Source organism: Delphinapterus leucas, chromosome 5, assembly GCF_059928025.1.
Source record: "Delphinapterus leucas isolate spDelLeu-1000000601 "Yukka" chromosome 5, BTC_Dleu_Yukka2, whole genome shotgun sequence".
NCBI classification, from domain to species: Eukaryota; Metazoa; Chordata; class Mammalia; order Artiodactyla; family Monodontidae; genus Delphinapterus; species Delphinapterus leucas.
The window spans coordinates 91,709,009-91,724,574 of record NC_143133.1 but is presented as its reverse complement, the minus strand read 5'-3'; the positions used below and the strand labels follow the sequence as shown (position 1 = coordinate 91,724,574).

General features: G+C 42.2%; 1 protein-coding gene across 5 annotated transcripts; it reads right to left on the bottom strand.

Annotated features, from left to right (window-relative positions):
• Window positions 1–3,330: 3,330 nt before the first annotated feature.
• On the bottom strand, window positions 3,331–12,877 carry CCNG2 (cyclin G2). 5 transcript variants are annotated; one of them, XR_016393337.1, is made up of 9 exons: window positions 12,611–12,877; window positions 11,515–11,652; window positions 10,730–10,867; window positions 9,004–9,254; window positions 8,733–8,811; window positions 8,533–8,631; window positions 5,794–5,999; window positions 5,121–5,551; window positions 4,215–4,326 (listed from the first exon to the last, which is right to left on the bottom strand). XR_016393337.1 is itself a non-coding variant. In XM_022599466.3 (8 exons), the coding sequence occupies exons 2-8, from the start codon at window positions 11,650–11,652 to the stop codon at window positions 4,203–4,205; spliced, it is 1,035 nt and encodes a 344-aa protein (XP_022455174.1). In that variant the 5' UTR covers window positions 11,733–12,870; the 3' UTR covers window positions 3,331–4,202. The 5 variants fall into 5 exon arrangements, 3 of the variants coding, with proteins under 3 accessions (XP_022455174.1, XP_022455173.1, XP_089768214.1); XR_016393336.1 differs by having other exon boundaries at window positions 4,226–4,326; window positions 5,088–5,551; XM_022599466.3 differs by lacking the exon at window positions 5,121–5,551 and having other exon boundaries at window positions 3,331–4,326; window positions 11,733–12,870.
• Between the last annotated feature and the right edge of the window lie 2,689 nt (window positions 12,878–15,566).

Below are 15,566 nucleotides of genomic sequence, written 5' to 3'. Positions count from 1 at the left end.
TAATAACTCAAATCCATTTGAAGGAAAAACATGGATATTGCACATAAGCATAATTAGAAAGAAAAGTCATCTGTCATCTCACCACTCAGAAATAACCGCCATTTGACTATAAATAACAAGCAACCTGTCGCAGCTATCTATCTACTGCTGTGTAACAAACAGCCCCAAAACCTAGTGGCCTAAAATAATGATTTATTATTTTTCAAGAGTCTGTGGGTTAATTAGGGTCAGTTGGGTGGTTCCCCCACTCCGTGTGGCTTAGCTGAAGATGTTCATGCAAGCTGTGTTCAGCTGGGAGTTTAGCTGAGGCTGGAACATCCAAGATGGCCTCCCATCTCCAAAAGCCTCTCTCTGCATGGGCTCTCTACTATCAGTAACTCAACCTGCTTCTTTGCACCATGGTGGCTGGCTTCCAAGAGGGATAAAAGGGAAGTTCTTGAAGCCTAGGCTTAGACATGCACTGAACTTCTTCCACTGCACATTAGTAGGCAAAGCTAGGCACAAGGCCAGCTGAAATTCAAGGGGAATGGAATCCACCTCTTGATAGTGCACAGGGATGAGAGGACTCGTTGGCTATTGGGAAACTATCTAACACACAATCCGATTTGCTAACCACAAAGCAAAGTTGTTGACCATTTCTGGTATAAATAGTTAGAAAAACTCAAGTCAAGTGACAAATGCAAAGTACATGGTGTTTGGCCATGTAAGAATCTGATAAGTCGGTTGCTTAAATAAGCTGGCACTTGGCATGCATTGCCACGGAAGGTGGGAGGCAGTGGGGAACATCATATTAGAACCCAGTGTGCAGTGAAAGAAAGTGAAGGAAAAAGGCAGATCCTAGACCAAGAAAATGGTTAAAATTGTATTCTGGAACCAATGCCTGTACACTTAACCTGAGTATTAACTCCAAGCATAACAGGTGAATGAAACACATTATTTGTCCAATCTCGCTTTCTGAGAGTCAAATGGGTGGGGACCAAGGGGTCAGGGAGAGTTGTATTTCAGCATGCACTCTGGCAGAAGCAGCAAAGTGGGCACACCACATCCTAGGAAATGACAGGATTGAAACCTGAAAAGCCAAATCTCTCGCCAAATCAAGGAGCAAGTATGAGACCAAAACGTCAGCCTTCTCCTCACCTCTGCTGTGAATGGGGCAGGGGGCTTGATTCTCAATTTTATTCATCACAATTATGGGAAAGCCAACTGGTTGAATGGCCCTGAATGGCCCAAGAAGGGCATAACCAGGCTCCTGGACTTGTCTGTGAGTCTACTTCTAATGCCTAAAGACAAAGGACAGTGCCTCTCTAGTCCTACCTGTCTTCCTCATCTCCACTGCCATTGCCTTAGTTCAGTCCTTCATCGCTTCTTGGATTTTTGCAGGACTCCTGATTGGTCTCCCCATTACGTTATTCATCTCTACCTGCTCCATCTCCCACATAGCTGCCAGTTACCTTTTTTTAATACACATTTTATAGCTCTAGGAAATGGCAAGGAAAAGAAAGACCAGAGAAAGGTGCCATGTTCTGATTAGGAAGAGACTTGTATGTCACAATATAGACTTTATCCTGAGAAGTACCTACTGAATAATTTTTCAGGAGAGACAATCAAATTTGCATATTTTTAAAAATTTTGCGTATTTCAAAAGGATACCCAGGCAGCAAGGGGATCAGAAGTAAGCCTGGAGACTGAGAGATGATTAGGATATTGTACAATAGTAACCCTGCTAATAGAGAACAGGTCTGAGCCAAGCCAGTGTCAGAAAAGTGGAGACAGAGTAGATACACAGTATAAATGATAAATGGTGACCTCCGGGCCGGAGGTAGCAGGCAAGAAGAAATGAGGAAATCACCTAAGTTTCCAGCTTGAGTAGATGGAATACCTACTCTCAAAACAGACACACAGGAAGAGCAGGTTTGGGCGTAATCAGAAACTTCCAAGTGGGATGACCAGTTTTGAACAAATAGGCTGGGAGTTCGGGAAAAGGGTCTAAATACAATGAAAACCAGAAAGGAGAACATATGAAGTCACATGTGGACAGATTCACACAGAAAGACCATGTAGTAAGAAAAGCAATAAAACCCTAGAAGAACTGAAGAGGGCTCAAGACTTGCAAAGCCACAAATGACTTTTACAGCTCAACAAATCAAAATCTGAATGCAGAATATATTGTCTACTATTTGCCAAATTGCTTAATAAGAGAGGGAGGGTCATTCAAGCAGAGATTCTCCACTAGGAGGGTAGGAAAACATGTCCCTATTACCAGGGGAGAAGAGGTATTACATGAAAACCATATTCTGTATATCTCATTTTCTAACCAACTAGAACAAACAAAGGTCTACAAAACCAAACTAGATAGGGAAACCCATGCAAAAAAAAAAGGGTGGTGGAGGCCACCACTTGCAGATCAAGCCTAAAGCTTGGGGAAAAAGATCCAAAGAGCTAGAGGCTGGCAATGTCCAGTCAAAGCTAACTCCCCTAGTGCTTATTCACCAAGCAACCTTCTGAAGAGAATTTGGCTTGTCTGTAGAGAGAGAAACTGTACTAACCTGCCAACGTGAGTATTCTGGTCTACTTGATACCTTTTGGCTTTCGCTATAAACTAATAGGCATTCAGGTTAATATGTCACTCTTTTAACATGAGTACACCCCAGAGAGAGGTCAACTCTCCAGTGACAGATTCACTTTCAGTATCTCCAAGGCTCAGGGCCAAACTGCAGTGAGGAAATACTACCTGGAGGACTTCTGGTAACCAGAGACAGGACTTATCCTGGAGGCGCTCCAGTCTCACTTCAAGCCTCCCCTCTGAAATACAGCAAGCACCTTTTCTTTTTCACCAAAAAGGTAAAAATTAAAATGTGACTGTAAACAGGAGTACAATTCATTAATATTTTTATTTTGAGTTGTAATCTATTATTACTCCAAAAAGATTCACTTCAAAAAACATCCGATGGATGCTGACTTACCAATAAAAAAGTAAGTCATCGTTATATGATTTATAATACAGAATACACAATAAATTATATTTACATGCAACGACTAGACTATCACACACACGGTAAAAAAATACAGGATTTTTATGTACATTTTTAAAGATTTACATTTTCATATACAGTTTATAAAGTTTAAAAAAATTCTCTGTACAAAATCTCACGTGTACAGAGTTTATAAATCCCTATTCTTATGGCTGTACCACCACACAGATACGCTTAAAACTATAATACTACAAACACTTAGGTTTTGTTTTTTTTTTTACACTTCATATTCAGTCGTGGCACCCATGTACAATACCATTATTTTTGAAACGCGAATTACAAAGGAAATACAATGTAATCATGCAGACTTTTTTAATAGAAGAAAATGAGACAAAATGTGCTATTAGGTCAACATTTATCAATTCCATAGTTACCTAGTTCTGTTCAACTTGCTGCACTGCTCTCATACAGGTACATGCAAAACTAGATTATGGATTGTTTTAAAAACATTAAAATAATACTATAGTCTGACAACACTTAATCATTAGGAATGCAACTATCCAACAACCCTAGTCTGTTGCTTATTTCTGTTTTGGCAGAAACCTCAAAGAAATGAAGATATTACATACTAAAATTCACAGAAATGTCAACATTATAATTCCTAAGTTTCTAGAGTCTGCATCAGATAGAACACTGATCATTTAAAACAAACAAACAAAAAAAAGGTTTTTGACATTTAAGAGTATATTCTCTGCTCTGAGAATGGGGGGGAGAGAGAGAGATCTAAGATAAACCATTACAGGATTACCCACTGTCCCTGCTAAGGAAGCACTTGCACACTCCCAATCTGTTTCAGTAAAGACACCTGAAGGCTTTATAAAAAAGTTGACGCTACACTATTCAACTTTAAAAATCTTCTTGAAAAGTAACAAATTGAAGGTATCAGCACCTTCCCTCCTCCCCCACGTAGCTAAAGATCAAGGAGAAAAATAAAGTGCCAATGTCTGAAGTATGGTTAATTGTTTAAGAGGCACTAACCCATTTGATGGCTTAGGATTAAATATGAAAATAGGCCAGATCTGATCTGAATAATAAATAGAAGGTAGGTATTCCAGAGTCTATGCAATTCCTGCCTAGATGGGGGCTGCACCAGGAAACTACCTACTCCCCCATTTATTGCTTTGAAACCTGTACACACACTTTCATTGTGGACCCAGAACAATGAGATTTCTAAGACGGAAAGCACAGTGTCTGTGCCACTTTGAAGCTGAAGAAGAAAGTGCACTCCTGACCACTGTGAGGGGAGCTGCTGAGGCTCTCTTCTCCACAACTCATATCTTCACAAGAGTCCTCGCTAAAAGGAAAAACAGAGAGAAGAGGATCCCATCATTTAAAACACGTCTAAATGTCGTACAGGCAAAATTAAACTGCTGAACAAGTAGCTCTAGTCTCAGGATTTTTACATTCAAAATTTAAGCTCTACAGAGACAAAATTTAACTTAGAAGGACTTCCTAAAGTGAAGTGTATTGTAAGCTCCTTAGAAAATACAGATTTGCTTAAGAGGTTTAAACAAATTACCACTTGCCAAACTATTATTCTTGTACCAAGTAATAACTCTGTCAGCAATAACTATAGAATTCTAAGTACTTTAAATCCAGTAAATGCAAACTAATGACAAAGATCTCCTATCACATGGTTTTGATGTCTTTCTTGCATCAGTAATTGCATCACTGAACTTCTCAAATATCAAACTAAGAAACCAACGAGCTAGAAAAATGGAACTTATGGTCTCTTCTCCCTACAGCATAAAACGGTGAAATTCAATAAAATTCAATAATGCACTTTACTAACAAAAATAAACTCTGAATAAGACAACGGCATTTGACAAAACTAAAAATCTCTACAGAACTCTGCCGCATCAGTGGTGGTAGTTCCCTTTACTTTCAAGTCATTTAACCCGCAGCCTCTTTCCATAGGACCATTATAGAAATTCATACTAATGTTAAAAAACTAAACTATTTCAAAAAGCAAAAAAGATGGGAAACAACCAGTTTTTTTAAACAGGAGCAGTGAAATAAGTCAGAGAACAACAAATACTGTATGATCTCACTTACATGTGGAATCTGAAAACACGAAACAGAACTCACAGGTGCAGAGAACAGATGGGTGGCTGCGGAGCTGGGGGGAGGGGGTGGTAGGTGAAGGTGGTCAAAAGGTACAAACTTCCAGTTATAAGTGCCGGGGAGGCAATGACGTATAGGATGCTGGTTTTTGTTGTTGTTGTTTTGTTTTGTTTTCTTAATTTTTATTTTATTTATTTATTTTTGGCTGTGTTGGATCTTCGTTGCTGCACACGCGCTTTCTCTAGTTGCAGCAAGCGGGGGCTACTCTTCGTTTAGGTGTGCAGGCTTCTCATGGCGGTGGCTTCTCTTGTTGCAGAGCACGGGCTCTAGGAGCACGGGCTTCGGTAGTTGTGGCTCGCGGGCTCTAGAGTGCAGGCTCAGTAGTTGTGGCGCACGGGCTTAGTTGCTCCACGGCATGTGGGATCTTCCCGGACCAGGGCTCGAACCCGCGTCCCCTGCATTGGCAGGCGGATTCTTAACCACTGCACCACCAGGGGAGCCCCTGTTGTTGTTTTTTAATAAAGAAAAAAAGTGGGGAGGGGGGGCACACTTCCAAACTATTGCCTATTTTAATAAAACTACTTCTGGTTAATTTTCTTACCCAAAGAAATGATGCTATCAGAGGTAGGGGCCCTAATACACAAAAATCAGTAACATTTAGTCTGGGGAAGTGTCATTAGTCAAGGAACCTGCTTACCTTTCACTTTCATCAAAACACCCCACCTCCGGTATTGTGGGCAACTCAGGAACACTATAGTAGCTATTGTGGAGGTTCTGGGCTGTGCGCCTTGAAACAATCCAAACCAACTTCTTAAGGTCTGGTTTGCAACATTCAGGAGAAGAATATTCAGCTAGGCATTTAGAAACTAACTCCCTCCAGTAAACAAACTCGGAGTCATTAACCTGAAAAAAATATTTAAATGAAGAGGTTATGACAGCGGTTCCCAAACCTTGCCGCACCTTGGAATCACCTGCAATCCTTAAAAAACACCTGGCTCCCACCCTCAGATACTCTTATTTAATTGATATGAGGTGTCATCTGGGCATCGAGGGTTTTTAAAGCTCCCCAGGTGACTCTAATGTGCAGTCAAAGTTTGGTAACCACTGCTTTAGGGGAGGAGCACCACAGGTATAAATCGTTTACATAGGATTCAATACAGAGAATACTCTGCCTGTCTTAAGAAAGCACACTCACCTAAAAACACTAGGTCTGTTAATAAATCAATTATCAAGTATATACTTTGACAGTCGCAATGCAAAGGAATTTAACATAACTTATGTTTCTGTAACATAGCATGACTTGGATTGCTAAAATACGTATTTACATTAAGACACCAGATATATGCAAATGGAGAAGTTGGCAGTGTGAGAGAAGAGGAATTCCCCCAGAAGGGCACAGTTCCTCCACCACTGGGGAGTGCCCTAATTTATTTCATGGAATCAATTTTCACCAAAGATGTTTCCAGATGACATTATTATAAAAGGTTTAGATTCAAACTAGTAAATTCGTGATTAAAACAAAAGCTGGAAGTTACGTATTAAAACACAATGCTTCACGTTGCATGTACTTGACCAGAAAACAGATCATGATTTTATATCATCTTGGCCTCCATTTCCACCTAATCCAGTCACATCTTAATCCCCTGGTAGCCTGGCTTCTACCACTCTCTTATTCTCCTGACATCACCTCCTACATCCCCTACGTGGGGAAACTGCCAACACTGAAAACCCAGAGTTTTAATCAACCGCTAAGCAAAGGACTCCCCAAAATTTCTTACGGTTTCAACTATTATTTCCTCATGGGAAATTGCTAATCTCAATCTCCAACTATAATTTATCTGGAGTTTTTAGTCCAGACTGCCAAGTATCTGCTAGACATCTACCTATCTGAAAGGTATACAAGTACCTAAAATCATACTTCTTTGATCACAGTTAACTTCTCTCCAATTTCCCTCAATGGTACCAATATTCTCTCCACCATTAGGTCCAAATCTTGGTCATTCGTGACTCTTTGCCTCATTTCCATGCTTGGCCTCTAAAAACCACTGAGTTGGGTGTACTACTTCCTGCTTGTGACTATCACCTAGATATTCTATCTAAAAACCTACCCTAAAATGATTCCCAAACCCTTCTAGTCCACCATCTTCCTAGCCATAAGCCTTTGCTGCCCAAACTTCCACTGTCTAAGATTGTTTTGGTAGAACCAGGTTCCAAGTCATTGTGCCTCTCACGGTCTACCCTACTTCTCTGCTAACCAAATCCCGAACTATTGCCTATGTTCAGACACAGACCCTACAGGACTGCGACACAGACAGTAAATGACAGAACACCCTGCTTCGTGTTCAGTTCCACACTTCTCCAACTAGACTATCAGTGTAAGAAAAAGGACTGTGCTTATGTTCCGTTTACACCTCTTTATGATTGAAAAAACTTATCAGGCTAGCCTGACAAAGGAGTTTGAAAGAAAAACATAGCCAGGGCTTCCCTGGTGGCACAGTGGTTGACAGTCCGCCTGCTGATACAGGGGACACGGGTTCATGCCCCAGTCCGGGAAGATCCCACATGCCATGGAGCGGCTAGGCCCGTGAGCCATGGCCACTGAGCCTGTGCATCCGGAGCCTGTGCTTTGCAACAGGAGAGGCCACAACAGTGAGAGGCCCGTGTACCGCAAAAAAAACAAAACAAAAAAAAAAACAAAAAAAAAACATAGCTGATGTTATCTTGGTAATGCTACCAAAGGGACGATGACTCAGTCCTACAGATGTAATGGGATGCCATTCGTGCATTTACTAACTCTACTTCTTAATATGCGTTTTATTTTTTAATAAATTTATTTTTTATTTTTGGCTGTGTTGGGTCTTCATTGCTACACACAGGCTTTCTTTAGCTGTGGCGAGTGGGGGCTACTCTTCGTTGCAGAGCACAGGCTTCTCATTGTGGTGGCTTCTCTTGTTGCGGAGCACGGGCTCAGCAGTTGCGGCTCGTGGGCTCTAGAGCACAGGCTCAGCAGTGTGGAGCATGGGCTTAGTTGCTCTGCGGCATGTGGGATGCTCCTGGACTAGGGCTCGAACCCGTGTCCCCTGCATTGGCAGGTGGATTCCTAACCACTGCACCACCAGGGAAGCCCTTAATACGCATTTTACAACAACATGCATGGGGCAATGTAGACCGCTGTATTACCAACTGGCAAGAAGACTACAGAAGGGATGTCTAAACGCAGAAAGAAGCTAGCCTAAGTGACCGGGTTCCCTTCCAGCTTAATACTGTCTGGGTTGAAGCTGCATTTGTAGAACATCAACACTTAAGATACAAGAATAAATGAGTAACAGTTAAGAGCCCCATAAAGTGTTACTTAATGATTAAGTCACTACAGAAAAGATAAAATAAGACACTAGGACAAAACTTGCTTTAAAGAATAAGTTCTGAAGATATTTACCTTGGAATGTTTTTTAACAAGCAGAAGAATTTCCAATAATTCAATGGATTTCAAAGTTTCTACTTCCAAATTGAGAAGGCACAAAGCTAATACAGATGGCTACAAGAAAAAGAAGAAAAATAATTTTTTTAATTCAAAATGGAAACTGCGGGGGGAAAAACAGAAACTGTGAGATATATATAAGAAAGAAATTGACTTACTTTTGCTTTTGAAAAGATAAGTCGGCAGCAGCAAGCTTTCAGCTGAGCTTCCAGTTTATCAAGGCTCAGTATTTCTTTCCTATACAATGAAAAGAAAGAACAAAATATTTATTTATTAAACTTCTAAAGATTTAAACAATTCTAAGGACTTATTAAAAGTCCAAGCTGAAAGTTTGGAGCAGGTAAAAACAAATTTCACTAGAGTTCTAATTCTTTACTGTTACTTATAGCAATGCTCAAGTAGAAAATCTTAAATTTTAATCCCGCCTACCTTTCTGAAGTATGACAAAGTACTATAGTATGGTATAAGTGCAAAAAGTTTAAGGCAGTAGTAGCTTCCAATTCATAGTGCAATTTTTCTGAAATGATTTTTTCCATCCGTTTTATGTCAGAAGCAGTACATTTACATTGGCTAATCCGGATTACATCAAGAGTAGATGGAATATTGCATTCTTCTTCAACTATTCTAGCAGCCAGCAAAAAACAACAGACTCCAATGCAGGACAAATGTTTAGGTTTCACCTGAAAAACAAAGAACAAAACATTTCTTCCAACAATTGTCACTTTAACTTAGCAAAGCACACACTTAAAAGAATATTGTAAAAAAAAAAAAAAAAAAAAAGAATATTGTAATGAGCCCCTATTCTTAAGACAGAACACAATCAAGCTGCTTCCCCGCACTTACCCTTACACACAGTTATACTTAATCGTTTTTACATTTTAAGCTCTCTTAACCTCCCTTTAAAAAACAAAAAAGACATTTTCAGCATTTAAATTACTTAATTTAAATGCAGGTAAAAATTTTTAATGCAAGTTCAAAAGCTAGGTTTCTCACAGTTATACATTATATTTCAAACTTATGAAATTCATAATAGTACAACCTCCCCCAAAATAAATTAAGCCTTCCAACACCAAGAAAATATACCTCTTTGGATATAAAAATAATACATTCATCTTTGTATCTTCTTATCTATTTAAGAATCATCCCATACTTCACTGCAAATTTCCCCGAGATATTGCATCAGATGTGCAGAGTAGAGCATATGTACAAGCTGCCATGGACAGATGGCTTCCCTTTTCAGTGCCCTGAAAACTGACCCAGCAGCTGACAGCAATCCTACTGGCAGAAGTATCACCACATTTAACAGTTACTGGTAACTGTTTTTTTTTTAAATTTATTTTTTATTGAAGTATAGCTGAATTACAATGTTAATTACTGCTGTACAGCAAAGTGATTCAGTTATACCTATATATACACATTCTTTTTCATATTCTTTTCCATTATGGTTTACCACAGGATATTGAATATAGTTCCCTGTGCCATACAGTAGGACCTTGTTGTTTATCCATTCTCTATATACTAGTTTGCATCTGCCAATCCCAAACTCCCACTCCTACCCTCTCCCACTCCCCTCCCCCTGGCAACCACCAGTCTACTCTCTATGTCCCTGATTCTGTTTCTGTTTCACTGATAGGTTCATTTGTGTCGTATTTTGGATTCCACATAAAAGTGCTATCATATGACTTGCTGGTGATTGTTAATAAGGCTGTGGCTCCCTGCTTGGAAAAGATTTCTCATAGTGAAGGCAATAGGTCCCCTTTAACATACTGCTATACTTCCATTTGCCATGTTTCAAGTGTTTAAAAACACCTAGGCTCAACAGAAACATAACAGAAGATGAAAATATGAAAACCTTATTTTGAGAGCTATGTATATAGAAACACCTAAAAAAACAGTAGTCTTCATTTTTTCACATCCTTAAAGAGAAGGTATGTAAGAGGTACAGGAAAACCTAACTTAAGATACAATAATACACTTACTTTTGTAGCTTCTTAATCTGGACTAAAGATCACAATTCCAAATATTAAAAATGTTTATGTATAGTGACATAATTACATTCATTTGCCAAATATTTACTGAAACCTTGTATTCTAGGCATCGTGCTAGGCACTGGGTATAAAAAAATGAAGTTTTATTTATAAAAACGATGAAATACCTTCATAAGAGCCAAGAATCTGTCCAAAATATTGACAGCCAGGACAAAAGTTTCAGTGCAAGATCCAAAAAAGTTGGTTAAACTCCTTAAATCTTCTACTTTGGCATTTCTCAATCTTGGACACAAAGTGTTATCATTCTGCAACAAAAACCAAGAGCCAAAGTTTATGACTGTCTTAGAACTACAATGGACAATACACACAGATTCAAATAAGGTAAATTTTTCCCCTGCATCTTCAAGAATACAAAACACTACAATTTTTCAGATACAAAATGTGTATACAACACTGCTTTTTAAAAATATACATCATAAAAGACATTCAGCAATTCAATATAAAGCAAACTGTTGCCACACTTCCAGAGGATAAGAGCAAACATAATTCAATTCCCTTGTAATGGACATCTAGAAGGTTCCTTGCTTGTTTTCTTTAAAAAAAAAATCACTTAAGAGCCTACTATACAGAAGTATTGCACAGGCAGAGGGTATTTCCACAAATGACCTGCTCAATTCCCAGGGAGTCTCCCACTCTGAAGCTGCAGGCTGGGGGGGTGCCACATTTGAAGCCACACTTCCCTAGATTTAGTATCACTCTCATTCTTGCTAAGAAACAAAAGCATGACCCTGTATTAAGATTTATCTTAGTACTCTAGGACGACCACTTGTGGTCTTAAGAAACTTTGCAGCCTTTAGTCTAGATTCAACTAAAAAAAAGAAAAAAAAAAAATTAAAGTTATCTGCCCAAGCCCTGTCAGCGACTAGAGCAAGTTATCTTTCCTGGGACTTACCTCCGGGGTAGCCTCGATCAAGCTCAGCCCTTTTTCTCGAGGTTGGAATCTCTGTTCCTGTTCTAGGTAGAGGTTCAACAATCCGAAGAGCTGGACCCCTTCACGACCGGCCAAGTACTCTGCCCCCAAATCCTTCATCTGTAGCAAAGACACCACACACAGTTAGAATGTATCCTGGAGTTGGGGGGGGGGAAGCACAAAAGAGCTGGAGCCAATACCTCCAGCGAGGGGCGCCCCAGCACACCCCAGAGAAAAGCGGGTGAGGGCACCAGTCACGTCCAGCCGAACCCCGGAGCAATCCTCCCCCACCGCCAGGGAGGTGTGGCAGGGGGAGGGGCCGTGGTCACGTCCGCCGGCTAGAGCTGGGTCAGACCGGCCAGCCCCGGTCTCCCAGCCGTTTCACAAACAGGAAACTGTCCTCTGGCGGCGGTGTCCGGACGGTCCGCCCCACCTGAAGTCGCAGGCGGAGGAGTTTCTGCCCAGTGGAACGCACTGGGGGCTCCGAGGGCAGCGGGTCCGGGAGGTAGGGCTTTGCACAACGTGGGGGGAGGGAAAGTCTCGCGACTGAACAAAGAACCGGAGGGAGGAGACTCCCGAGCCCCGCCCCTCCCGCGGAGCCCATTTCCAGAAGCCCCTCTCGCTGGAGTCCAGCCCCAAAGCCTTCCCCATCCGCTTCGGCAGCGCCTCCTCTGAACAAAACCCGAGGGGCGGAGACCTAGGTCCCAGAGAGCGCTGGAGTGGCGCGGCCCACCCGGTCGGCAGCCCGCCCCGTGCCCAGACAATACCCTTCCATCCACCGATGCCCTGATTCCGCAACTCTGCGGAGACCCGGAGCTGTCAATCCAAGAAGAACCACCCCAGCGAGCCACCGTGACAAAATGAGGGGGGGGGGGACACCAAAGAACTGTCTTCAGCCTCCTCGACCCTCCATCCATCCATCCCATCAGCATCTCTCCGCCTCTGGGCGCCCACTGCCCCAGGGCTGAGGGCAGGACCGGAATCGCTCCCCAAGCTGAGGGGTGGGCACTCTGACATCGCTCTTCGCAGTCCCGACCATGAACAAAGAAGCTCCGCGATCCCGGGTGGGCCCACTCACCGTGCTGCAGCCGCGCCTCCACCGGCCCGCGGCGTCACGGTCGGATGGGACTGGGCGCGGCGGGGACGTCCGGACCTACCTCCGAGGTCAGGCACCCGCCGCCTCAGTGGTGCCCCCGACCGGCATCCGACCCTTCCCCCCTGCCACCGCCGCCTCGGCCTCACAGCCCCGGCTTCATCCCACTCCCCGCGCGCCCACCCTCCGGCTGGGGCGCTGCGCCGGTCCCTCAAGCCCTGCCCCACTATGGGTTCCACCGCCGCTGACGCTGCCACCACCGCGGAGGCCCCAACAAAACCCCTTGTTTTTGTTTTGAGTTTCCGACGCCCCCAAGGGGGCGGGGCACGTGACTCTTCGCGGAGGGATCCGCCGCCTCCTCAACAGACTTTGAAAAGGAGTCCCTCCCCTAAGTGTACGTCTCCAGCCAGCTTTGTGGCCTCGTCAACTCGCCTTTGCTTTACTGAGCCACTCCTCCCTCCCAAGGAGGAGGATGGAATTTGGGCACGGCCTTATTCCTCGATTGATCCTACGGAGGAAGGAAAGGGAGTGATAGGCGTGAGGGGCGGAAGGAGATAGTTTCTGGTCGCTTTGCACCTTTTAAAGGTCCCCGATTTGTTTTGTTTTCGCTGTTTTGAAAAGTCCGCCCAAAGTAGCGGGCTCCCGATTGGATATCGGTGGGGGGCGAGCAGGATGCTGAAGCTCTGATTCAGTCTCGAATCCGGATTGGCTAACTGATTATCCTTTGAGCCCTCTGATTGGTTTTCACTGTATCCTGCGCTTCTATCTGCCTCAGGGCCTTAGCAACTCTGGTGTCTGAATTGCGCATGCCTGGGTGGACCACTTCGGAGAAATTCACTAACCTGCCCAGGGGTCTGTACCTTCCCACCGCTATCACCAACACAGCCCCCCCGACCCCCCCCCCGACCCCGGCCCGGTCCCAAGGGAATACCACGCATAGTTCTCACCTCCGAAGAGCTAGAATAGCTAGATAACCTTTGTGACAACTTCTTCCACCGCGGGAGGGTTTTCTACGTTCCTTCTTTATTTTGTTCTGCAGGTCAATTTTGCGATAACCAGTCAAGTTATTGTAAAATTTTCGGGGTGCTTACTGAAATATTTACGAGTAAAATGCTATCATCTTTGTATTTGCTTTAAAGGTTACCGACCAAAAGGGAAAAAAAATGCAGAGGAACTGTGAAACAAGATTGGCAAAAAGAGTTGTTGAAACTGGGTGGACACGGGAGGGTTTGTTATACTATTATTTCTACTTTTGTGTACCTTGAAATTTTTCCGTAATAAAAATAAATATTCAATTAAGGGACTTTTAAAAACAAAAAATTACCTGTGCACATTGACAATGGCAAGCAAACATCTAATAATTGCCTACCTCCCGAGGTTGTACTTGTACTGTTGTTTTAATGAAGACTCAGAGAGGCTTCTTGGTCCTTGGTCACCCATAAATTATCATTTATTGTCCATTACAGAGTTGTTATTAAGAGGCGACACCTCTCCTGAGGCGGGGCAAAAAGCAAAGCAAAGAGTGCCTTAGGCCGGAGAAAATTTCACATGGAATATCTTTTGGGGGATGTAAGAGGCTCTCCTCCAACGTTTATAGTTATTTTCTTTACTTTCTCTTGCTTCAGTTCCTCGCTGGCCATCTGCTAAATATGCAAATCGGTAAATAGCACTTTCTCGAGTTCTACTCTAAATAATTAGCCCTAAGGAACTGATTTCTCTTTTCCGCCCTTCTGTATGTTTTCTGTGCATGTTTGGTTACTTGTAAAATTGTTTGGTTACTTGTAAAATATGCACATAACATAGCTTTCACAACAGCTTTTTCTTTTTTCCAGAGCAGCTAAGGAATTTTAGAAATAGGTCCCTTTGCATATTAGCTGGGACTAGACATAGATGTCTGGAGCACAGAGCAACTGGGGGGGAGGGCAGCTCAAAGAGCTAATCCTCCTATTTCAGAGAGGTGTGGCCTTGTTCAGGGTTTTGAAAATTTAATAAAATTACATTAACAAATGGGGACTTTTTTCAAGTAAAAGGGCAAAGGTAGAAGAGGAACATAAAATATAGAATAAGTGATGTGAAGAAGGAAATGTAAAATTATGTGGTAGAAGATTTTTTAAATAATAGAGAAGATATAAGACAAAAAGGAAGAAATGGAGAAACTGACCTTTACCTACATCACTAACTCTTATAAAGGTCTACAAAATGTATACTATTTATTTTATAATTGTTATTTGATGTATCTTCTAACAGGCAGCCTCTTGAATGATTAGCAGTTCTCTCTCAAGAAAGCTTTGTAAATGCTGTTGAATTTCCTCCTCTTTGCAGATCCTGTTCAGTATAGAAAAGACTTATCAAGTTCTCTGATATGGAGCCCCTTGTTCATTTTAGTCCACATATCTTTTTAAGATAAAGGAAAGCAATCATTAAAAAATAACTGGTCCAGTAATTAAATCATCCTTTTTTTAAAAAAAAAAAACACCTCCTTTTAACAATGATTATCTTCTGGGGGAGAAAATGATGCAAGTCTTCTCCTTTGACTCTGCTGATTCTTTTTTGGTTTTGGATGTGTGTTAATTTTTTTAATTTCAAAACTTAAAAAAATTTTTTTCATGACAGCCTTCCTCCAAGGCTCTATTTGTCCTTATCACGTTGGCTCACTTTGCTGCAGTTGTAGGTCTTAGGTATCAAAAAGACATTCTCCCCGAGGCTAATCAGCCTTTACCCGTCAGCTGCCTTTCAGTCTTTGCTAAGCTCTCTTGAGGGCAATTTTCCTTCATCATGTGTGCATACAAAATAGGGAATCAGAAATCTGGCAGTCCTCAAGAAGGGCTTGGAGGGGACTTATCTCATTATATTTGGTCTTCTGCAGCACACTGATGGAGGTGCAGTGGGGTTGGGTGATAGTCTGCCCCCCATAACCCCATGGAGGCCTGACAGGGAACCA

Excerpts from the sequence above, each read along its gene's own strand:
- CCNG2 (XM_022599466.3), bottom strand. The coding sequence starts at position 11,652 with ATGAAGGATTTGGGGGCAGAGTACTTGGCCGGTCGTGAAGGGGTCCAG. Across the intron at positions 8,632-8,732 it reads TTATCTTTTCAAAAGCAAAA|CCATCTGTATTAGCTTTGTG; the intron begins GTAAGTCAATTT and ends TTTTTCTTGTAG. Across the intron at positions 4,327-5,793 it reads TGTTTTGATGAAAGTGAAAG|CGAGGACTCTTGTGAAGATA; the intron begins GTAAGCAGGTTC and ends TTTTCCTTTTAG.